Source organism: Chelmon rostratus, chromosome 8, assembly GCF_017976325.1.
Source record: "Chelmon rostratus isolate fCheRos1 chromosome 8, fCheRos1.pri, whole genome shotgun sequence".
Taxonomy (NCBI): domain Eukaryota; kingdom Metazoa; phylum Chordata; class Actinopteri; order Chaetodontiformes; family Chaetodontidae; genus Chelmon; species Chelmon rostratus.
In genome coordinates, this window is record NC_055665.1 from 17,668,672 (window position 1) to 17,694,632 (window position 25,961).

General features: G+C 44.7%; 1 protein-coding gene across 4 annotated transcripts in view; it reads right to left on the reverse strand.

The window, feature by feature from the left end:
* Positions 1-740: 740 nt before the first annotated feature.
* The window catches only part of LOC121610465 (zinc finger protein 516-like), a 41,943-nt gene continuing 16,722 nt past the window's right edge, over positions 741-25,961 (reverse strand). For 2 of the 4 annotated variants that reach the window (XM_041942593.1, XM_041942594.1), the window contains exons 2-5: positions 14,533-16,900; positions 9,569-10,888; positions 6,299-6,403; positions 741-1,141 (exon numbers count right to left, since the gene is read on the reverse strand). In XM_041942593.1, the coding sequence (XP_041798527.1) occupies positions 948-1,141; positions 6,299-6,403; positions 9,569-10,888; positions 14,533-16,294 (3,381 nt within the window). In that variant the 5' untranslated portion in view covers positions 16,295-16,900 and the 3' untranslated portion in view covers positions 741-947. Of the gene's footprint in view, positions 1,142-3,604; positions 3,676-6,298; positions 6,404-9,568; positions 10,889-14,532; positions 16,901-24,656; positions 24,773-25,961 lie in introns of all 4 variants that reach the window. The other 2 variants (XM_041942595.1, XM_041942592.1) reach the window with 2 other exon arrangements.

Below are 25,961 nucleotides of genomic sequence, written 5' to 3' on the forward strand. Positions count from 1 at the left end.
CACACTTGGGCACGCGCACACACACACACGCACAGACGGATGAAAGTCGTCATCATCGCGCCTTATAACCCAGAGGAAACAAACTTGTAATGTGTCAGTTGGCTGTTGATGAATTAGGTCAGAGCATCTTCTCTCTCATCTCATCTCTGATGATTGGTGTCCTGAGGAATGCACAAAGTCTTACACAATAAAGCTAAAACAAAAAAAAAAACAAAAAACAAAGAGGGGGCAACTACAGCAGCCATGCAAAGCCACAGTCCTTGATTAAAAAAACGGCAGCAGTTGCATTCAAGTTCAGTTTATCCGCTTCTTTTCATAAAAATTTGCTTTTCTTGTCAAGCCGCGCGAGGCAACTTCACATGTTGGTACCTCCAAAATGGCAGCAAGAGGTAACTTTTGAATTTCGAGGGCTTCTGGATTCAGAAATCCTTTAAGGTGATGTAAACTACACCCGATCTGCTCATGCTCTGCCGACCTTCATGCTAAAGAAGAGAAGCGAAAGATCGATCGTCGGTCCGGCTTCCCTGCTGAGGAGACGCTTTGCATTTCACTCCTCATTTCTTCTGTGTGGAGAAAATGTCCCACCTGTGTGCACACCTGAATCTCAAACTGCAGAATTTCCCCAGACACTCTCTCTAGTAGTACATAAGACACTCTTCTCTGCTGCAGACCCCACATTGTGATTTTAAAACGTCCTAGCACAGCTTTAACTAGCTTCTTATATATATATATATATATATATATAAAAAAAAAAAAACGTTCAAAAACTACGAGAGCCTTCATTGTAGAGAATTCTTCTAGGGTCATCAAGGGCTGATGGATGGAGGCTCAAAAAGTCAGGTGTGAGTCCAACTTCCAGTCCTCTGGTTTTTAGGATTGGTGATGGTGTTTTTGGGGTTGTGTGATTCCTTGACTTATCTGGTCCAGATCTGGGTCTATCAGATGATCTATTGTTGTTGTGGCATTGGTGGGTGTTTGGCAGCCAGCACTCCTGGCTCCTCCTGGCTCAGCAACAAACTCCTTGTGTCGGGGTACTGGCTGTTGTCAAAAGGCATATGGTGGACACTCTGGACGTGCGTCTTTAGGTTCCCTTTCTGAGAGGCTCGGTATGGGCAGAGCTGGCAGCAGAATGGCCTCTCCCCTGAGGAACACACACACACACATAATACACAGAATTAAGTTGAATGGTCAGGTGAAGGCCAGAGAGGACGTCATGCAGAGGATTTGGAAAGGACGGGACGCTTTAGAGATGTTTGAATGTACGAGGGATTTCACAAGCACAGCGATGTGGACCAGGGACGAGACTCGCTGCGGCGGAAACAGAAAAGGGAAACAAGCAAACACACAGACGAACATAAACCAAGAGACATGATGGCATTCAGCTAGAAACAGGGAAACATTACAAGTGTCAAGAGCAGCATTCGCATTTCTTTTTTTTCATCTAATTTCACTTTAGCGGTTAACTTTGCTTCTCCATCCTGACCCAGATGGACTAACTCTTCTCTTTCCTGCCATCTGGAGAAAAGTGCCACACATCCACAGTCTGAACAGTCCTACTTTTGTCTCCATGTGTTTCTCTCAATCACTCGGGCCACCCCGTGCCCCGACACACACTCAAACACACTCCACACACACCCTATACGCTCTCTTCTAATTAGACTGACCTACAATGGCACAGGCGCCTCGGCAAAATTCTAAAAAAATAATAAAAGAATAAGCAACACACACCTGAACAAAACAAATGAGATTGCCATTTAATTGCACCTAATTATCATTTTGATAAATGGAAGAGTATCAAAGCGGGAAAACAAATGACTCCCCGTGCCCCTCCCGCACCCTTCTCCCTAAAGAAGAAACAAGGAAATATAGCAGTTATCATACATCATCACAAACACAACGGAGAGAAAAGAAAGGGGGGTGAGGAAGGGAGAGAGAGAGAGAGATAAAAACAAAAAAAGGTATAATTAATCACACAAAAAAGAAAAAAGAAAAAAAAAACAGCTGGAGAGACGGCGAGGTTGAGACGTGAGAGGAAAGCGAGAACCTCCACGACATCGTCCTGCGAGGAAACATCGCTGACGGAACCGGTGCACTACATTATACCAAAGGTTATCGTCACCGTAAAGCAGCGTCAACACTACATCTAATTGGACCCCTCTGCCGTGCCTGCTCCCATCATTCATAGTGGGCGGTAAATCTGAGTCCATGTGGGTGTGTGAGTGTGTGATTAATTAAGATGGAGGCGCAGCGCGTAGAACGCAGCTCTCTCCGAATGTCAGAGCAGGAGAGATTTACTCCTCTGTTCCCTCCGCCTCAACACTTGTCTCTATGACTAACTTAGAAAACTCTGAAGACATTTCGCAAACTACATGGGAGCGTATTTCTTTCTTTTTTTCAGTTTGTCACATGTTTGCACGAGGGCCCGTTTACACTTGCCATTTTTTTTTCTTTTTTCATTAGTTTACTGATAGGTCTATAAAATGTCACAATTGGTCATTCCTGTTTCCTAAACCTTATTAAATCTGACCAACAGTCCAAAACCCAAAGATATTCAATTTACTATCAAATAAGACAAAGAAAAGCAGCAAATTCTCAGTTGAGAATCGCTTTTTTTTTTATTCTAAGCACTCAGTGCTATGATCTTTTCGCGCTGCAACGGGCAATTTATTGGTTGATGACGTTTTGAGTTCTTCTAGTTGGAGTTCTTCCGTATGTATGCAAGCAGCTTCACCCTACATCGATTATTTTCAGCTGAAACACACCGCAGACTGCATGTCAAAGTGTCATTAGATATTTAAAAATCACACGCGGTTAGCTCGAGCTAAGTTGCTGCTCGCGGCTAAAATGCAGAAACAGTTTCCTCAGTGTTGCACCGAACAGCAAATGTTGAAACACATTGAATTGTTATTTACTGACAGTCGAATACTCAGACTGCAGTTTGAACGTCTGCATGCAGAATCTGTCTGTATTTGGGCTATTTGTTAAAAATCAGAAAGAAGCAGTATAATGCAAATTAAATTAAAATGTGCCGTAAAGCCAGTCAGCCTAAATTACCTTTGGACCAGATTTGGTTTTATATATTTAAAGTGTAAATTCAGTGCAAGCAAAGTTATACCCACACATATCATGTGCAGCGATGTGCTGTAACAATCTGCAGTTTGGCGAGACAAGAGGAAACTTCCCTGAAGAAGCACAAAAAAACTACAGCATGTGCTTCCAATTTCATCCAATAAGGTGTTGAGGGAAATTTACAAGCGTCAGGTTGCTTTTTCTCAATGAAAGAACCACTAATCCTTGAAGTTTAATTAAAACATGAAAGTCACCAAAATTTAAGTTGCCGAAGCAAAACTGCAGCTTTTCAATGAGACGCCGGTGATGTGTGTAAGCTGATGTCAGGCGTGATCCAGCGGCACGTGAGCGTGCCAGGTGTTAGCGCCAGGTGCAGAGGGTGCCACGTGTGTGACTGTTACACATGAAAACACTCACAGGAGCGCGGGAGTACGGGATCGACACAGACACACACGCATGCAGAGGTGAGACGACAAGAAGAAACAACATGCAGAAGCGATGAGGAAGCCCAGTGGTTAGCCATCGTGCCACATACTTGTTTGGGAGCTTCAGAAGTGGTGGTGTGAGCGTCAGTACCTCTGTGGAGTCCGTTAAAATCAAACCCAACTGTGGGGGGAGAAGGAGGATGGGGGGGAGGAAAAGGAGGAGGAGGAGGAGGAGGAAGGGGAGGAGGGCATTCGGTTAAAAGCTCTACCAGATCAAAAAAAAAAAAAAAAAAGAAAGAAAAACTCTCCACCACCGGCACACAGTTGCGTTTGCCACCAGCGCCCTTTCTAATAGAGGGGAGCTGGCACTGATGATGGTGATGATGGTGGTGATGATGGCGATGGAACCTGGTGGAGGCAAGTCAGTGATTTAATATGACGCATGTTAATAGAGGCCTCGGGGTGGCTGGCCTTTTCTGCGTGTGCACGTCCATGCTGAAGACATCCGTCGGTGACAACATTAATTACAGCCTCTGCAAGTGTTTACAGACCCTATGCATGGGTGTCCGTGTGTGTGTGTGTGTCTGTGTGTGTGTGTGTTTACGATACGGCTTTGGGGGAAGCTGAGCGCTGCATCACTTACCATTTGGCCTCTGTCACTTAGAATCACTGGCTGTGCCACATATCATTCACACTCTCTATAAAGAAGCTACTTATCTCACTGTCTGCTGTGATCACTGCCAGCCTGGTTGATGGACATGACAGGACAGGAGAGGGGAGAGGAGGAGAAGGCGGAGGAAGGGAGAAACGAGGAGGGAGGAAGGCAGACAAGCAGGAGAGAACAGAGGACACAGGGAAGAAGGAAAGGAAAGGAGTAGGGGACAAGGGAAAGGTGAGGTGAGAGGAAACAAGAGAGGAAAGAGAAAGAGGAACAGGAGAGAAGAAAAAGTAAGATGAGAGGAAAAAAAACATGAAATGAAAAGGATGAGGAGATGAAAAGGGGTGAGATATAGAGGAAACAAGAGAGGAAAGGAAAAGGAAAGGAAAGAGCACTAAGGGAAATCAGAGGGGGAGAGGAGAAAGTAGAGGAAAAGGCAGTATGTCTAAATCAAGCTGTTTAGTGAATGGCATCAGGACGCATGCAAATGGATTCATCGGGCTGGCGTGGACAAATGCTGATCTGCCTCATTAGAATGCGCAATTCCATCTCTCTAATTGACATGTGATTAATAATGTATACAATTTGTCACAGGTCAGTATCCGGAGCAAATCATGTTTCAGTTTAAAAAATAGAGACAGCTGCCCAGCCCAGGGCGGGGAAGGACTCACAGACTGGCTGTCACACTCAACTGAACAAAAAGATCAGTTTTGATTTATCTCGGAGACCGCGGGAACGCGGCAGACGTATGGAGAGTCAGACGATGAAATATTGTTGAGAATGTGAATCCCCATGCATATATTCTCTATATCTCATGTGAGTGTTTCTAGGTGAACAAATAGCTGCGAGGGTGATGATGTGTGTGCACAGGTGGCATGGGAGTGAGTGACGGTTGAAGGAGCGGCCAAAAAAACTGGGAACATCTTGTAACGCATGAATAACGAGCAGCTAATAAGGTTGTTCTGCAGGTTAAAGCAGGATGCTGCACTTTGCTTATATACACTACATTAAATTGACTGCTCTGTCTATGTCTGTCAAACTTTGCTTTTTACAACCCTGATTCCAAAAAAGTTAGGACTCTACAAAAAATATAATTAAAAACAGAATGCAAACAAACTTTGTTTACCAAGAACAGTTTCACTGAGCTCATGTAGTGACATCCTTTATGCAATCATGTGTTCACAAAGTGGTGTACCTCGCTCCATCCTCGCTTGTGAACGACTGAGCCTTTCCAGGATGCCCCTTTCATACCCAATCATAACACTATCACCTGTTCCCAATCAACCTGTTTACCTGTGGAATGCTCCAAACAGGTGTTTTTGGAGGATTTCACAACTTTCCCAGTCTTTAGTTGTTCCTGTCCCAACGTGTTTGAAACATGTTGCTGCAGCACATTTATAATAAGCAGCTATTTACAATAATCAATTAAGCTGATGAGGTAAAACATTAAATATATTGTCTTTGTGCTACTTTCAATCGAGTATATGTCAAAATAATGTGTTTTATTTATGTTTCACACAGCGTCCCAACTTTTTTGGAATCAGGGTTGCACATACTCGTACAGCTTTCATGTCTGATGCTTTTGCAACCTGATTACCTTTTTCAGTTACTGCCGTTTGGGGTCCAAACAAACAAAAGTGGTGTCAGTGTGCAGGATAACACACTGCACATTTCTTTGTCTGTGGGTAACGTTTTAGCAAACAGGAGGGACATATGATATTGTAAGAATATATCATGCATAGTCTATATCATACATAAAACATTAAATATTTCCTTGTTTGGTGTAACACAAAAGCGTCATGTTCATTTTTGTAAGCACAGTTTGTGGTAATTGGAAGGGTCACCACCTAAATTAGTTTCTACATTTTGTGTTTCAATAAGGTCAGAAGAAAAGAAGATTATTAATTAAGTTAATTTTGCAGTTATCGTTATCATTGTTACACATACAGCAGTGGACAGCCTGACAGTAAAGCCAATTTCAACAAAACACAAAGATTAGAAGGTGACACATACAGACGGTACTCAAGTTTATAACTGAGTTGATTTAAAAATGCTTTTTCATGAGGTTTCCATTATTTTGTTGAGCCAATGGAAGCACATGTACATGTATGCAATCCGTGTTCCTCTGAGGTTGTGTGTTATTTACCTGTATGGGATCTCATGTGAGTGCGCAGGTGGCTGGGCTGACTGAAACTCTTCCCGCACTCATGACAGAAATACTGTCCCTGCCGCATGAGAGACCTCAGCATCCCTGATCACACACGGGAAAGAGAAACACACGGTTAAACAGAGCGCCGAAGAGCAGATCTGCAAAACATCACAGGCTCAGCTGAGCTTCTCCATGTTCCTGTGGTCAGAACAGGAGCAGTGTACCACACTAATGGGATGTAATGTTGCCACTTATAAAATGGTGCTACAAGTTGTTCATAAAGGAGTCCATGTCCATATTGTAAAAAATTCAAAGGACTTTCTTGTTTGTCTATGTTTTGTGCAATTTGATCTTGATCAGGTGTGTTGCACTGTTAGCAGCTTTGATCTTTGAACAACGCCACTCTCTTGAAGAAAGGTGAATTCAAAACATAAGCACTTTTTGGCATTTCATATATCATGTAAAGGCCAATGTGTCCTAAAATCACATATGCTTTGAATCCCCATGTGAGAGTTCACATGTGACTTTTTTCTGAGAAGAGCGGCGGAAAGGGTGCACATCAGCCTCAGTTTATTCCTGGGCAGAAGACATTTTCACGTGGGAGTGTTTGCGGAGATTGAATGGAGACATAAAGGTCAGTAATGGGCAGAAAGTGAGTGGGAGTACATGAGCACGGATCCTGGCTGGAGCGGTGGAGGTAGGCAGCGTCGGTAGTGGACTCGCGCAGGAATCATTAGTATGTCTAATGTGTCATTATGAGCGGCTAGCTCCAGGGGCTGGACTGCAGCTGTCACACAGCATCATCTCAGAGGCTGACAGCCAGACACACGCAGCACACACACACACCGCATAAATTACAGGCAATTAAAACGCCCCGGCTGTGATGTGCCCGCTCTGCTGCCTGTGTGTCACATGTCAGGTGTGTGTGCGTGCGCGTGTGTGTCTGCATGTGTATGTGTTTCAGGAGTTGGTCCAATGGAGGAAAGTGAGGCAGAGGCTGTGGCGCACACTGGCCACGTTTACACACACACACAATGACACAACAATACTCCCATTACAGCTTTACATGCTAATAGCCAACTTGTTGACTTGATGATTTTGAAAACTCATAAATCATGTCACGTGAAGTTAACTTTATCGGCCTGTCAGCATGTACAAAAAGCTTGATTTCCTGTGTTCATATCTGATACAACAACTGGCTGAATTTATTGCACAGTGTATTTGAAGCATTTCACTAACGTGCCTGAGAAGAACTGACAGAACTTTACATAAAAATCACAGCGCTCATGATTTTATCAGATTCTTTCCAAATATGGATATCAGTCCCCGCCTCTAAAGTCCACTTTCAGTTGGGCTGTAGTTTTTAATGCTACATGGATTTTACTCTAAGACCAATTTAAAAACAAAAAGAAACCCACACAGCTAACGAGAGTTCTGAAACTATAATGAGGCAGTATAAGAAAAATGCCAGCAGGAAATTAATTGTTAAGGGACATGAAGTCCAGCTGTGTTTGGCAAAGCAGACGGAATGCATACTGAGTGGCTCAAAGAGCGGCCATTCAGCATATAGAAACCTGTTGTTGCGCGATGACTGCCTTTAAGACGTTGCATTTTTATCATTTGGATAACGTTTTAATGAGGACAGCCATGTTCTTATCATGCTTTTGGGAGTTTTTTTAATGTCCTGGTGTGCATGTAAATGTGGTCAGAGCAGCTGGAGCCACAGGGACAGCAGCAAGAGGTAAAATCATTTAAAGAAGGCTGGATCCATTTGACGACACTGTGACCACCACACACACACACACACACACGCACTGATACACATATACTCCTGTGACCTCTCCTGCTGACAGATAACAGGCCTGGGGGTTTGGGGGTACTTTCGGTGAGGGGGACGTTTGCTGCACAAAGCACCAGTAGACACATCGACCCCCTGAGCACAGAGGCTGGTACATACCTGGGCAGTGCCCAGTAGTCGTGTGCATGTGCGTGTGGCAAACCATGGGGGGTGTCGGAGGGACGAGGCAGGACAAGGAGGAAGGGGAGGCGGAGGAGGTGACAGAGAGTGTCTCTGGCAGCCCGACTGCTGGCCTCTGGATACTCTACTTCTACTCTGGGCCGCCAGCCCTTCTCACTGATGCACTAATGAAAGACAAGACAGAGCTGGACGGAAAACACAAGCAGACACACGCGCTCGTACACACATTACAGAGAGAAACGGGAGAAAGACTCAGTTGCTCAAAAAAGGTCACTTTATAGCATGTGACTCAAAGGGCTAAGGCAGATCGTGACGATATGCGCCTGGACGGGTGACAGCGATGTCATGCGTCTGCTCTGGGGCTGTTGTCTTTGACCCCTGGCTCCATACAGCCCCACTTGACCTCAGAGACACAACTGAAAATGGGCAAATAATGCGGATGTTCGGTAATGACCATTTCCAAAGCAGCTGGTGGGGTAATTATTCTGTCTCATCTCTCTCTCTGCCTCTTATGTTCCCTCTCTCTCTGTTTTGCCTCCCTCCATTCGCATCTGTGCGAGTCTCTCGTCAGGCAGAGCCGTGACCTAAACAGTTTGTGACAGCTTTCTGGGAGAGTGGAGCCGGAGACTAGGCATGCCTCGCAGACCTGAGAGTAGCAAAGGTTCTCTCACGTCTTTCACAGTAAAGTACACACACACACACACACACACACTCCTCTTGCATCTAAAAACCAAAGCACATATGGACACACATGCACAGGCACACACGCTGCCCCAGATACAGCCTTTTATCATATCTCACAAACATGTGAGCATGCGTGTCTGTGCCCATTTAATGGCGCTCCTCTTCATTATTCAAAACCTTGTCAGAATTGTGCAGTATCTGTGTCTGTCAATCACCTTCTGCTGGATGGCGGGTTAGTGTGACAGACAGTCATAAATATGTATACCTGACTGAGTACGGTGCATACGTTAACGGCGGATGTATGTGGCTGCGGGTGTCTTTTCCTGGTTTAGCCTGTCAAATTTAGCCAGTTCTACTCAGCTCTTCTAACAGCTCCAAACACAATGCTCAGTCACTGGGAAACATTTCTATTCAACTCCTGACATTTGGCATTTCCTCCAAAGCAAATACCCTCTGGGCATTTTGTATGTGAGCTGATGAGAGATTTGACTCGCTTTCTCTAAGACAGCCTCTTCTGAACTACCATATAACAAAGATTTAACTAACAAAATACAAGAACATATGTCAATCAGTCAAAAAAAAAAGGGTCAGGAAGTGCTCCCTACCAGTGGGATCCAGCAGTGCATTGGCCGCACCCCAGCGGGGGTAGAGGGCAGCCAGTTCATGGGGGCTGTAGTTTTTCAGGAAGCTGAGGATGTCGGTTGGCATCTCCGGTGTCTCTGCGATCGACTCCTGCTTCACATCACCACGAGCCTCTGAAGGCAAAGAAGAAGAGGAGGAGGAATTCAGCAGAGCGCCTGCATGCGCCTGGGAGGCTCCGTAGCCGTGTCCTGCTGTGGAGCTGTGGGTGATGGTGCTGGGCCTCGCGGCGTTGGCCCGGCTCTGGCTGTGGGAGTTGGGAAGCGGCTGATGTAGGGAACCCCTGGCTCGGCTGTACTCTGCCAGGCCGTGCTTGCTGGAAAGCATGAAGCCCAGACCCTCCTGAGGCATCAAGTAACGGTCAGCGATCCGGGACACCGTAGCAGAGCTGGGGCTTGGGGCTGAGGAACGTGAGGTGCCAGTGCTCTTCTCCAAGGAGCTGGAGGAAGACAATGAGGCTACCCGAGGGTAGATATCCACTTTAGGTCTGAATCGAGACTGATGGCTCTGGTCCTCCATGTGTCTGACGCTGCTGCTGCTGGTGCTGCTGCTCGGCCGGACGGGGGCTCTCCCAGCTTGGGTGCCTGAGGTGGATGAGGAGCCTCTGGAGGATGAGGAGGAGGGAGTAGAGGATGATGGTGATGGCATGGCTGCATGGCTGGCTGGCTTGCTCTTCTTTGGAGCCTCGCTGGAGTAAGTTGGGGGCCGGGTGCGTTGAGCACGCATCACTGGAGGCAGCGGTGGACATTCCTTTCCCTCCAGGACAGGTGGAGGACCAGTCCGTCTCCTGGAAGATAAGAAGTTGTCCCTGGAGACCTTGGTGCTGTTTTTAAGGGCCCATTTAGGAGCAAGATTGGAGCTGCTGCTGTTGATGCGGTGAGCCACAGTCTGGTGCATCCAGAGCACCTCGGGGTAGCGGGTGGAGTGAGAACAGAAGGAGCACTTGTGGCTAGGGAGGCTCTTCCTGTCCAGGGTTAGGGAGGCTATGCCCCTGCAGCCCTCAGCCCTCACACATAGATCCACAGGGGTCATGCTGGGATCGAGTGGGGAGGATCGAGCTGAAAGGTAAGTAGGAGGGGATGCAGAGTTGTTCAACCCCTGAAGAAGAGCTTTCTTCAGCTTGGAATAACCACTGGGGGTGCCTCTGTCCGAGCTGGAGCTGGGGCTAGGAATGGGGCTGGGTCTATCCTCGGGAGCAGCCGCGTGTTGGACACGAACGTGAGTCGAATAGGTCTTGAACTCTGCGGTGGCGAAGTCACAAAGGCTGCAGATGTAGGGTTTTTCATCTGTAGGGAAAAGAAATGACAACATAAAGGTTAATGACTGCAAATAATTCATCTAGATTACACACTTTTCCAAGTCAGAGCTCATTCCAGCTGTGCCACATTGATACTGTTCCATCTGGATGTAGTTTTAGTAAACAGCCACCAGGCTGCAGTATTGCAATAACTCCCCTTTTCACCTTACATGCGAACATACCCTGACATAAAACTATTGCTTCTACTATTGCAATGATAGTAATCACATGAAAATAAAAATAAACAAGCAATAATTATATCATATCAGCATCAGATATTGTTTCCAAGATTTGATATTTAGTTGAGAATATGCAGCGACCCTGTTATAAACCCTGTAATAAATAGTACTTCTGTGAAGGTTATGATATTCAGATGTTAAAATTGGGTGAAGGTGTTGATTCATCTGTATTATAATTGTTGGGTGTATTATTATGTTCCATATGGTGTGAATCAATTACACCATAATATTACAAGTTACCATAGAGTTGAATAAACCCTGTTTTGGCACACTGACAAATGGGATTTTAACAGAAAGATGGTTTATTTATTGTAAGGCTGTACTACTGTGATTGCACTGGATTGCACATGTGTTTCCTGTACTGAGCCGATATTGCTGATTCCTGAAATGCAGCTCTATGAAAGTCCCACAAGGTGGCGCTTGTGACCTGTCTTCTGAAGTGAATTTGACTTTTGCTGGAAAAGTTTATTTCTCCCAGATTGTTCAGGAATTAAGAGAATAAGAATAGACACAACAATAAGAACTATGGCAGTCGTAGAAGTTGTATTCACAGTGGATGTTAACGGTTATTAAATGTAAATTCATCTCAAATCCTGAAAATCCTCAAGTTGGAATTCAGAGGTTTTAAACATTAAAGCATAAAATTAGCATTACATCTTGCACTCACATATATACACACAAACACACTAAATTATCCAACATATCAGATTCTGCCAGTAGCACATTATGGTACTCTCCACCACCCCTTCTATTTCTCACAATAACACCAGTAACCTGTCATCTGTTTTTCATTTGGCTTCCTGTTGGCAACACACACAGTTCAGACTCTGCCAATGTGAAGCCCTGAGGTGGCCAGTTTAGTAGGGAAGGTGGTGCGGCTGATGTGTGCTGTTTATTGGTCCTTTATTGATTAATTATTGACCAGCTGGAGTCATAGAAGAAAGATGAAAGTAACTTAATATCATGATTGTCAAGAGCTTTCTGTGCAAAAAAAAATTCTCACTGCCCTTCCAAATCCAATTCCAATCCTCCAATTGCACTTGTCAGTCTTGCATATTCACACAAACATAAAAACACACACTAACACAAACGCAGACCAGCAGGACTGAAAGAGCGAGGCAATTAAGACAAAGTACGCCATAGTGCTGACGGTCTGACACCGCAGTAATGTCTGTCTTGTAAAGGATGAAACGACGTGCAGTATCTATCCAGGGTATAAACACAACAACAAGCTAAACTATCCATGAAGCCATGTCACTGAAACCTACAAGAGCAACCCCAATTTCACACTAGCATAGAGCCGTGCAAACGAACACGCAGATGTCAGCTCTCACCAGGAGTGTAACTGAACTGAAAAACGCACACAGTCGTAGATGTGCATAATGCAAAGCTCCAGCAGCCACAGCTGTGTCAATGTTTTTATTTGTTACTGTGCTTGCACAACGATTGCCACCAAGGAAAATCAATCTAAATCTATATATATATATGTACTATGCTATATATATTAAAGCCTATCTTGTTAGTATGGGCATGTACACTGTCACCTCTAATTTGCATTCACAAAAAGTAGCTAAATAGCTGTAAGGGACATCAGAGTGTTTGCAAATGGAGTGTCCTCTGAGTGTCTCTTTCCCCATTGCCTGCATCCCTCTCCATCGGGAGGTGACTCTATAAATAACCAATCCCTCAGACATCAGGCAGCCTGGCTGGCTCAATGGTAAGAAGAGTGGATGAGAGACAGTGGAAGTGTCACAGGAGGTAAGATCAGAGATTAGGACAGAGCCAGAGGGGACAGCGAGGAAAGGTATAGAGAGGAAGGATGAAAGGATGGACCAGGACCGGGTTGAAAAGAATATTCCATCAAAAATCAGCAAAAAACTCATTAACAGATGCTGTCACATTTATCATGTCTCTTGATGTTAGAGGCTTAGCATCTAATATATCATATAAAAATTTGCATACAGTGTATACAGTATATTGAGCTAAAAAAAATCTTGTATCCCAAATGCCATTCCTGAGAGGAGACACGATGCAAATGGTTTGGGAGAGAGTGAAGACTGTACAGTACATTTATTACTACAAGTTACCATGCCTTTAACTGCCAGAGTACAGGGCTGTTATGATGTTTCATATCGAATAATTGGCTGTTATGCAACAAACAACATCAGCGAGAAGCAAAAGGAAACACGCAGACAGATTTTCATTGCAAAGAAGTAAAAAGGAGAGCAAAACACATATTCACACACAGATAAGGCGGGTGAGGGGAGTTTCCTGAGACAGGAAGACCTGAAATAGCGCACAGCTCGATCAGGCCTGAAGAAATGTTGCTGCTATTTTTGAATGTCTGTGCTAACAGGGAGGAATGGAAGCAATCACTACACTTCTTAGCTCTCCGCTATCCTAACCTGTACAAACAGTGTTTTCAGAGAGTTTAAATGTTAAAAGACAAAGGCCAGAGAGCTCTGAGGCGCAGCATACACAGGAATCCTTTAGCATATTTCGGCCATGATTATGGGTGTTTCGCCCTTGCTTGGGTAGGTTTTCTTTTTTTGTTCTGCCGTGTTTATTGGTTGTGGAGGTGAAAATATGATAGGCATCCCAAAAATGCCATCTCCTCCACTGACATGCCTACTACGACTGACAAACTTTCACTTAACAGTTAGTTTTATTGCTCTGCCATACAAAAAAAAAAATTGCAGTGTTGTAAACAGAATTTTCAATGCCAGTTAAAGTTTATTGACCATAGTTGACAGTATTTTTGTGCAACACTATAAAAGAGTCGGATGTAATTTTGACATTTGGCCACACGGTGGCTCCAGCCCCCGCTCCATAGAGCCCGATGAGCTGAGGAGCTGCACCTACACAAAGCACATTTCATCAACAGATGTTTACTACAGAGTGACAGAGTCAGAGGCCTCGAGTGGGAGGCTTGAAAAGGGCTACAGTCATTTCTGCCACTAAAAACCCTTCTGACATTTTTCTATTGGTGAATTTATGTGTGTACCATACCTTTACTTGCATAACGGTTTCATTCTCCTATTGTTTTATACTAGGAAGTTGAGTCAGTTTGTTAAAAAGACAGACTGCTGACTTGGTAATGGTGGTCATAGGCAATGACCAAAACTGTTTTTGTTGTTTAATTGTTAAAGATAAAAAACTCCAAAGTCTGGGTCCCAAGATCACATGATACTATAATCACACATTAACACAATTAATTTATGCTGAATATGTGAACAAATGATTGTAACAATAAGCTACATTTTCCAAATTACTAATAAATTACCACCAATCAGTTTTAGGGTAAGTTTCCTCACATTGTTCCTTTGATTGTAGGTGATCATTTCAAATCAAAGTACATGGAAACAAACAGGATAATGCCTATAGAAAAACTAACCTGCTATGTCTCCAGAGTTTGCAGTACCCATCTCTGAGGCCTGATCTCCAAGGGTGGAGGCTGGTGGAGAGTCTCCATACCCTGGGGTGCTGGGCCGGCTAGGGGAGCCTGACTCTGGATCACTGGTGGAGCCCCATCTGTCGTCTCTTGCAGTTCTTTCCTTGTCTCCCACAGATGCCCTTCCTCCATCCTTTCTGTGGACACGCTGGTGGACGATCATCTGGTGACGACTGCGGAACACCTTCCCGCACTCGAAGCACTCGTTGGACTTGGCGGAGGCTTGTGACTGCGATGATCGCCGTCGTTCCTGGCGGGCCAAAGGCCGGTACTCGGAGTCACTGAGGCTCTCTGGTGTCCGGTCACCTGAGGAAGCATGGCTTCCCAAACCAGAGCTGCTGCGTCGCCCCGAGCTGCGTTTCTCTTGGCCTTGCAGGACATAACGGCTGCTCTCCTTCTCAAAAACCACGGCAGCTCCGGCGAGGGACTCCTCCCCCATACTTCCTCCCCCAAAGGAGGCCTTGTAATTCGGCTCAACTGGCTCCACAACCCTTCCTTTAGTAGCTAGTTGCCAGGCCTGGTAGCTGCAAACTGGATCTAGCTCTGGGATTCTTTGACCTAGCATCTTCTTTTCACTCTCCTCTTTTTCGTCCAGGTTCTTTTCGTCAACAGGCTGGAGGTTTAAGAAGTCAAGGTAACGTCTCTTAGCAGCTGGTGAGTCCTCATCATCACTGAGTCTGTACTCACTCTGGGATTTCCTGCCATAGCTGAGACTGTGGACTTTTTCATGGGCCCTCAGGCTCTCTCTGCTGTGGAACAGGTTCCCACATTTGGAACACATTTGATAGATGGATGCAACAGAGCCAGTGACAAGATCAGGATCCTGGGCTACGTCGTTGATGGTGGCTGGATGCTCAGCTGAATCTGCTTTTGACCTTGACCTGGATTTGGTGTTGTGTGTTTTCATGTGCGATTTGAGAAACCAAGCCTCGCGGAACCGTCGTCCACAAATACGACAGCAGTGGTCCAGGATCCCTGCATGTTTCTTCATGTGTGACTTCAGAAACCAGGCCTGGGTAAAGACCTGGCCACAGGTCTCACAGGGGAAGGTCCCATCACTCTGGGGTTGGGGAGCATCAGGTTCGACCACCGCCTCTTCTTTAACAGTGGTCTCCTCTGTGTCTGCTGTTATGTGGACCTTTTCAATATGGCTGAGGAGCTGGTCTTCTCGCAGGGCCTCGTAGCCACACAGACGGCAACAGTAAGGCCTCTGGTCAGTAACAGACTTCTCTCTTTTCATGCTCCTCCCAGGCAATTTCCTCCTACTCTCCTCACCACTATCCCCACTGATCACCCGGTTACAGGCTGAGCTGCTCTTAGTTGGACTTGTACCTCCGTCGAGACCCTCTGAAACACTCATCTCCTCCTCCTCGGCCCCACCCTCTTCATCCTCATTGGTATGGTGGCTCGAGAGCGTTCCCAGCTTATGACTGCGAATGTGAACTTTGAGGTTGCCTTTCTGAGACGCCCTGTGGTCGCAGTAGGGGCATTTGTATGGCCGTGCACCTGTGTGGCGTCTCATGTGCTGCGACAAAGAGCTGAGGAAGGGGAAGCTGCGTCCACAGATGTTGCAGTCGTAGGCCCCGGGGATTTTGTCATCTTCGCCGTCAACATCGTTTCCAGGGCTGACCTTGACTCCAACCAGCTTTTCCTTCTGACCCCCCGCCTCGGTCTCCATCATCTCCACGCTGTCTCTAGGATTCATTGCACGAACTAAACTACAGTGTCTATCTGGCCTTTCACAAGCTCAATGAAACTTGAAACTACTGCTATCTGCAGCTGCACATCTAGGGATGTCTAGTGTGCCTTTGTTGGTCAGTTAAAATGCTATCTGTCTTCAATCATCCAGAGATCAAGCTGCTTACACAGCAGCTCAGTTAGCACTCTGCAGCTACTGGATTCAGCACCATCTATCCATCTTCATCTAGCACTGCCAATGAATCAGTGACTCAAACTATCTGCCTGCCACTGGCACCATAGAAAGCAATGTATGTAGCTTTATCATTTATTTAGACACATTTCGTAAAATGTAAACTCTAAATGCGTCCCAACACATAAATCAGAGCTGAGATTTAATAGTTTCTTGTCAAAATAAGGTGAAGGTTTTCACTGAATTCCAGGTCATCACTGTGTCAGAGGGCAGATGTTTCGAGAGATCTTTTCATCAGCGTAGCTAATCCATCACGCTTCTCTTCTTCATTTTACTGGCTTCTCTTCATTCTCTTCACTTTTTAAGCACGCTAGCAGCGCTTACGGTCATATAACACTGAGCTCCCCATAGCACGGCCTGCCCGAACTGTGCATCGTTCACCTGAGAATGAAAGAGAGAGTGTGAGGGAGATGAAGAGGGGAGGAGGGTGAGAGAAGAGACAAAGAACATGTAAGTTAAGTATTTCAAAGGCACTTGCAGTTACCATTTGCATACACAGCTAAGCTAGCTGCAGTATGTAGGTGGACAGTATGTGTCATAAGGTGGAACCACACAATGTTTGCGCAGCATTGTAGCTATGAATCAAAAAGCAGGTAAACTAAGACCTCCAGTTGCTGATCGTTTAAGTCACACCAACAGTAGAAATAAAACAAAATCGATCTTTAGAAACGTGCATTTGTGTTTTTTGGGTAAGGCTGCAAACAGTAACACACAAGAAGCTATAATTACACAATTGTAACATTATTGACTTACTGTTTATGCTTTTTAAACCCCTAAATAAAGTGTAGGTGGGTCATTGTCATGCACAATATATAGTCTGTTATGTATATGTGGCACCACTATGCACGTGCATGTATGTGTGTGTTATGCTTGTGGATGAGCTGTGCAGGGCTCGGGGGCTCTGACGCCACACTGGCTGAGTCGACACTTTACACAATCAGGGTGGGGGGTGTGGGGTGGGGGCTGTGTTCACATCAGCAAGATCAGCAGTGCCACCATATTCCCTCCCCATACTGGCCTCACGCACCCGCCTCAACTGACACGATCACATGACAGGGATCTTAAGTACACAACAGGAAGTGGCTCTTCAGACAGTTTGCTTTGCTCTATTTCTCAAACTGGAGTTGAATGGGGTCAGGGAGAGAGTCAAACAGAAAGAGAAAGAGATGGGGTGATAAGAGGAGAAACACAGATATCATACTTTATATATTTCCTTCAATGGGTGGAATGTTTCCATCAATTGCATGTCTAACCGTTTTCAGGTTAGTTTGTGCTACTACTGTTGATATGAAAGCTTAAAATCCTTTTTTATATATGCTTACATTATATTGTGTTTTGTTCTACAAATGTCAAACTTGTATTCAACACATTCCTTTTTAAAAGACTCTTATTATTCCTTCCTGCAAATCTTCTCACAAGAATGAAAGAAGGTTCATCACATCGTCATTTTGTTCCCCCCGTGAGGTCACTGATGGCATCATTTAATGACACCGCGCTCTGTTGGAACTTTTTGGATCAAACTGACACACATTTTACTGGAGTATTAATTTCAGCAGATGCTTGAGCCTGAAAGTGTGGACTATATGAAAAAGTGACTGACAGCATTATTACAGGCTATTATATAAAGTGCCAGAGCCCATAAGCTGAGTTACTGCCAGGCTCTAATTATAAGTGGATAATTGATCATAATCATAAGAGGATAAGGTGGTGGAGGAGGGAAGTTAGCACAAGAACAATCATATGTCTTAAACTCTCATACTGAAAATGACTACCCTGCGCCAGAGCCACCTATCTATCTAGAATGATTTATGCTATTGAAATCAGCGCGGCCTCAATGGTTCACCATGCTTCCTCCTGGAGTGCTTAGTAAGCTAAGGCTTCCAGCTAACAAGAGCAGTACGGTTCCAGCCAGAAGTGCAGCTGTGGCTGACATTATTTTGAAACAAAATGTATTTTCGGATCCAGACTTTCCACAGTCTATAATACACAAGGCTTTATCAATGTCAATCTAAAAAAGGACAGAGGCTCTGTATTTCTGTTTGCATTGGAAGGTCTTGTCCTTTTACATTTTAAGCCATGCTGGTGGCGTGGCTCTGTGGATGGCACTGACTTTCTGTTGGCCAGAATGAAATATATCTACAACTACTTGATGGTTTGCAAAAAGATTTTCTACAAACAGATGGTGTTGATGGTAATAAACCAGCAAAAAAAGAAAGGTCTGCAAGGTCATTGAACCTCACCTATCCATCCACGTTAGTTTTTCCTCCATTTGTCCCATCTGCTCTTTGTCTCCACCTCCTAATGTCACTCATTAATACTTAGTAGTTTCTTCCAGTTCTGGCGCTAAAAACAGAAGATAATAATCTTATTTCCTATTAAATGACCTAACTGATTGGGGGTCAGGAGGGCTGGAGGGGGCTGAGACTATTCAACAGTAAGCCTGTCATCCACCAGACAGTCGCATGTGCAAATTGAAGTGTAATGAGATTAGCCCCCAGAGGGGAAACAATACAGGCTCCTCGCCATACGGGCAAAGGGGGAAAAAAATTACAAATTGGCTTAAGGAGAGAGAAACTGATGGCTACCGATCATCGAAGTCATCAAAAATGAGAAGAGGCAACAGAGCTCTGTTAAACGCCAGTATGGTTATGGTTAGGTTTCTCTCTCTCTCTCTCTCTCTCTCTCTCTCTCTCACACACACACACACACATGCAAGGATTAGTAAGACTGGTGAGTAGCTAGAATTGAATTAAATTATCTTTTCTGATGTTTTTAAAATGGCCACCTTTCAACACTTATAACCAATCCTGTCAAGGAGTCCAACCCTAGCTGGGAACGCCACTGGCCTGATATTTAACATGCCATTAATGGACACTTGAGCTTCCCTACCATGAGTCACTGGGAGTGAGAGGAGGCCTACACTCAGCTGATAATGACTGCTGTGTCAAACAAAAACAAACTGTTCTTTTTCTCCTCCCTCCTTGCATGCTCAACCTCTGCTGTTCTGCTCTCCCAACGCTGAACTGTAGCAGCTGAGGTCCAGCAAGAGGAGGAAATCCACTCTTATTTTCCCATCCATTCGCAACCTTTCCATGGCAGCCCCGGCTATTTCTGTTCCCGAGACTCCTGAGGTTCACATCTGGAGAGAATCTCCAGACAAACAGTGTCAAACTGTGCACACAGGCCAGCAGAGAACCAGCTTACAGCTGCAAGGGTTTCTGTTTTGTATTTGTTTTCACACATTAGTGCTGTCACACACCCAGAGGTTGAACTCAAAAAATGAGTTGGATATCAGAACATGAAAAAAATGATCAAACAGTACAATAACTAGGCTGTAGGAACTTTGGACGATTATTAGAGGTTTTCTGCTAACTCTCTTAGTGAAACAGCTCAATATCTGTCAAAAAAATTAAGAGGAGAAAAACAAGCCCTAACTTTTCGTGTGCTGCTCAGTTGCTCCCTCTAGAGGCCACAAATTTAGCTTTCACAGTACATTTGGCGCAATAATACGCAGAAAAGTATTCAAATTTGGTTACAGAATAGAGCTACTGCTATTAAAAAGAGCATTGCTTTTTAACAGCGAGCTACAGTAGCCTCACTGCTTTGTTCCTCTGTGATAGAAAACACTGTCATCCAGCCAGGAAGCACCTCCATCATAGCAATCATCTCAGAGGCAGCCATGACACAAATCTCCTGCACCCAAGGGTGCGGAGATTGGCTTTCATAACACACTGACTCACTCACGCTGTCACCTTATCACTGATAATGACTGCAGGTCGTTCTCGTGTGGGACATCCTTCAGCCGTGATGGGATCCGCGTCCCTCCCACACAGCAGCACAGAGATGAGCATTTGGGGTTGAGCAGAAATACACGGCGGGGGGAAAAATAAAGAGTGGACCTCTTGTTTAAAGCGCACACACTCACGCATACATGCGGGGGGAACTGAGGAATTAAGAAGCAAAACAGAGGGGGCTTTTAATGTTGTCCACACACACATCTTTTCAAAGTCTATATGTGCACAGTGTGGGCTTTTAACACTGTTTCATACAGGCAGCATTGAGAGCTTAATGACCCATACAGAGAGCTGCTCACACACACACACACACACACACACACACACACACACTAACACATACACTGCTTCACGGAGCATAACATACAGAGAGCACTTTACAAAAAACCTTGCTATCCTCTGTACAGTTGCTCATAAAGTGGAGACATTCAGTGCTCAGAGTGGGACAGCAGGGATGGTATGGAGTCTGTAACACACATACACACACACACACACACACAGTGCAGAGCCAGTGTATTCTCAGACCAATCAATAATCCATTATGAACAAACTGCTCTTCACCTCACACCCTGCTCTAAACCAGCAGACAAAGAGAGGTCTGCTGCAAGCTCCATGATGAACAGAGAGAGAGGGGGGAGGGGGTAAAGCACAGCTGGATGCACACCCACACACACCTACAGGCTGTTTGCAAAACACACTCGCTGGAGTAAGAGGACTTTTTTTAGGGTGACAAACATGTTGTCAGCTGTGGAACAAAAAAAAAAAAAAAAAACTTTTTGTGAACTTTGTGGTTGACAGACAAGGTTCTGCTTAACTGCTGTTCAGTACTGGAGTTACCTCCCGTACATCATACATACAAACTCTGAAAGGGGAAAACATATATTAAAGCACTTCTCTTCTTCTTTTCACTACGTAGGTGTATGAAAACTATAAACAACACTTTCGAAACACTACAACACTCACTGAGCATGTGTTTATGTAAATGAAATACCGTCACATATTCGGACCTGTATGTACCATGTATTTAAAACAAATGTTGCTGTGTACATTATTCCTGCATTCTTGTTACTATATTGTTCAAACGTATGCGCTCATTCAAGCATGTACTTACATAACCACATCTGGCCATGTGTGTGTGTGTGTGTGCATGCAAGCTAGATGGGACAATCCTTTAGAGAGTAAATGCAGATGGATGTAGTGCAGCTGAGTGTTTGAGGCAGTTTTGGTCCAGTTTTGTACTGGATGCTCCCTGATTTAGGTCTGACTCTAGATTGTGTCCAAAAGTGACTTCAGTTTGACGAGAATGGCAGCTCGTTAATTTTGACTCAAATTTAGCTCCTTTTTTTTCCACTCTATTTTAACTCGGCTTAGGAAACTGTGTGACTGATTTGGGTCTAGTTTGGCTCATTGGTGCTCATTTGAGTCATTTTTGTTTGACACTTTGGGTAGGGAAAAAAAACATGTACACACATCACTGGATGTAATCATGTTTGTTTTCCAGCACCATGCAGGTATTCCAACTGTGAGAAAATATGGTTTAGTTTGACTGAGGTTTGGTAGTTTGATTCTAATTTAGGTCTAATCTTGGACAAGTTTAGGTTCTGCCTACAACCAGTTTGGATGCAGCTTGGGAGTAGTTGTGTTATAGTTTCGGTCTAGTTTCCCTCTAGTTGGGGTCTGTCTCTGCTCTGTCAGAGCAGGTCATGCTCATAAGCAGGAAGAGCAGTGGGGGGCTTTGTGGCATTGTTGGGGTCTCCAATTCCCATCCTATCCCTAGTTCCATCCCTACCCCCCCATCTCTTAAACCCAGCCAGAACAATAGAGGGGGTCCACGCTGTCTGTCCCTTCTCAACTCCCCCCCCCCCTTCTGATAAATAGGCTGAGAGGGGATCCTGCCTGCCTACTCTATTTGCGTGAGAAGGGCTTTTGGATAGAAAAGAGTCCACAGGGTCCGCGCATGTGTGTGTGTGAGTGTGTGTGTGTGTGAGGAAGTGGCAGGTGTTTGGGTCAATACTGTCATGTCACATTTTGGTGACCGGCCCATGCTAGTGGGATTACTGGACGGGTCAGGAGGAGAAGGGGACTGTTCTCAGCCCTGTGGAGTACACTACAGAGTAAACATTTTATAGTGAATGATGGAAACAGCTTCCTGTTTCCACTGACCACGGTGCACCTGTATGTTGCTCTTTGACTGTTGCACTTCATGCTGTTGTGTATTTTCTTGGCATCTTTTTCTGGATTTTTGACCTGTGAGCGTAAATGAGTTAAAAACCACAATCTGTCACCACTCCCAGAACTAAACTGGACATTTGTCTGTTGGTAACAAACAAAGATTTTAGAAAACTGAATGCATTTTCCTTTTTACGTCTTTTACTGAAGCGATTAACATGGAGTGATACCTGCTGCTATAATCTAGCTCAACAAGAACAAGAGCTGCCTGCTCTCTTGGGCCCAACCATCTTCTCCACTTCCTATGGGACTCAGTGTGCGTGCGTGCGTGTGTGTGTGTGTGTGTGTGTGTGTGTGTGTGTGAGTGCATGTATGTGTCCCCTCCCCCCTCCCTCTCAAACTCTGACTGTTTTTCTCACACCGCTCGTTAACCCCTGGGTGCTCCTGCCCATAGAACCCCCCCTGCACCACAGCAGCATTCCTCACACACACAGACACACACAAACACACACTGAGATCTAGTATTAGTGTGCAATGCAGACTGAACTATCATTACATGATCTTAACTCCCTTACAGTTCACCAACAATAGACCTGCCTACTGCATAAAGTCTTCTTGAGCAGGTTTGCTGGTTTTAATCATTCATCCCCTAAACCCAACTTTTACCCTGACCTAGACCTTAATCTAACGATAAACCTAAATCCAAATCTTAATCCTGGACTACTAGAGTAGATGTAAGGATGATCAAAATGTGCTTATGTAACAGGTTCTTGCTCATTTTCCTTAGAAGGATAGACATTTAAGAGCACTCAAACATTCGTGAACAAGCTACAAACCGTGCTCAATCAAAGATGTATCATCATTTTTTGTTCAGATCCATTCAAATGGCTGTTCCCTTCCACCCACTACATTAAAGGCATGGAGAGGCAGTATGTGAATGTGATGGAGCAGAAACAGACCAGGAGCGGAGGTAAAACGAGTGCCACTGCGACCTGTTGGTGTAATAGCGGTGGAGGCAGAAGAGGCACTCGTGGTAATAGTGTTCGATTTAAATCTAAATTGAAACTCCTCCATCCCTTTTCACTCCATGGCCAGTTGTCCGCTCCTCTCAGAACTCAACCGGCCTCCTCCCTCCTCCCCTCTGCGCTCCTCCATCCGTCTGCAGCCCTGAACAACCTCTGAAACTGAACTGAAATCAGTCTCTCTGAAGTGTAATTAGACCACTGACCTCAAAGCTGGCAACCAGTCTTTCACACTGTCACACTTTCTGATATAACCATTTTATTTTGTCGCTGAAGACGGCCCAGCGGTTAGTGGCTTTACACACACACACACACACATCACTGGCGCGCGCAAATAGCATGATGGACTGGATCCAGTGTTGCAGGATTACCTGCCAAAGTGTCCTTTAGCAAGACAGAGCACATATTCCAAACTTATCATGCTGTTTTGTATAAATGGGCATCTGCGGTCTGGCATAAATGGTCAGCACGGCAGCATGAAGAGAGCGCATTAATAAAACAACAGCCAAGAGTTTCAGTTTGTAATTTGGCTGACTCACAGAATGAACATTAATAAGCGAGAGCTGATAAAATCTACCGCAGACAGTTGTCATTTCACACAGCAAGACTGATCTGAGAAGCCTGCCTCCTGTACTCGCTGCACCAGCTGTCTACCAGATGGACAAACAGAGGATTTCAACCTTTGTGGCTTATTAAAGAACATCAGTTTACAGAAAAGTCATGTGTCAGTCACCCCAAGAGCACTGATAGAAAAATCACCTCCACCACATTTTAATATCTGAAATTCAGCCTCAGATGTTCCTTTGTAGCTAAACTGGCCGTCAGTACATTCTTTTGGTGACAAAAGTCACTGCATTGGCACTGTGCTAGCTTTGTTCTGCGCAGGAACACATACAGCATGTCCGATGTCTGAATTTTCTTTGACTCCACGTTTACTTGGCTACTTGTTTTTGTTGCTTGCTGTGTGCCTTGTTTTCAAGCCTGTCTTTACCTTGAGGCACAATCTGAAGAAAACATCCTGTAAGAGTTGTCAAAAGGAGATATGAGAATGTAACAGGGCAAAAGATCTGATTTTGACTCTTCCTTGCACGCACATGCACACACACACACACGCACACACACACACACACACACACACACACACACACTCACACTGGCAGGCAGGATGGGAGGGTTTCCACAGAAATCTCCTGATGGCTCCACTACAGAGGGAATGTGTGGGCTCCAACAGGCAGTTGTTGTTGTTGTGAGGTGGTTCACACACTGCTCTAAAGTACAAACACACACAGCAACATAAAAAAAGGGGAAAAAACACACACACACATTACGAAGAAGCACAACTCCAAACAAAGTAACCTGTGGGTAAAATCAAATTCCATCCCCTGGAAAAAGCATTATTGTGCACAGCCCACTGCATTGAGTATTGAACCGTCTCTGTGTGTGCATGTGTGAACGGAGCAGTGCCACTATAGAGTCACTGTAAATCCCCCTATCATTATCAGGCACCATTTTTTCCCTAAATTGATATACTGTATATCCTGTTATGGTAGCTATAACTATACATTTCATGAGACAAAACTCTATACAAATGTAAAACAAGTTCATCTTCAATTACAAGTCTATTTCTGTTAGTTTTTCATTATAATCTACTTTGAACATTTCAATCTATAGACAGCCTAACCTCACCACTAAGCTCCAGAGAGACGATACAAGTCTAACGGTGTGTTCAGAAAGAAAAGTTAAAGTTTATAGGCAGTGCAGCTGCGTACAAAGTCCAGACAAAGACGCAGTTTTGACATGAATTCATCCAGGGTGACGCAAATTGAAAGTATTTCAACGTGAGCACTATCAACGTACAGAGACGAGAGGAAAAAGGAGAGACATTTGGGGGAAATGCTCGAAAGAAGTCGAGTTTCTGGGGAGTTTTTACACTTTACGTGTCTTTGTATGGGAAACAAGTGAAACATGATGCGCTAACTAGTGAGTAATAGAGGATTTGGTGGGTGGATTTTGCTACCTTTGGACAGAACCACGCGAGCTGTTTCTCCCTGATTTCAGCTTTGATGCTAAGCTAAGCTAACCGGCTGCTCGTGATAGCTTCATATTTTCCACACGTGATATGAGCGTGGTATTGCTCTTTTTATCTAACTCTCAGCAGGAAAGCTCGGTATATTTCCCAAGATGTCAAACTATTCCGTTAAAAAGCACACAATGAAAACGTTTTTACCATCCGCTGTAATAAGGCGCCTTTAAATTCACTATTATGTCCTGCAAACATACTTTGAGTCCCTGTGGGATCATTACAGGAATATGAAAGCGATACAACTGGAAATAAAAAATACCACAAAGTTCAGCAAGGTCACCTTAACATCATTATTGTCCATCATAAGTCCCTAAAGGAAAAGGAGTGTATGTGTGTGTGTGTGTGCTGAAGCCAGATAGATTTCATAGCCAAAA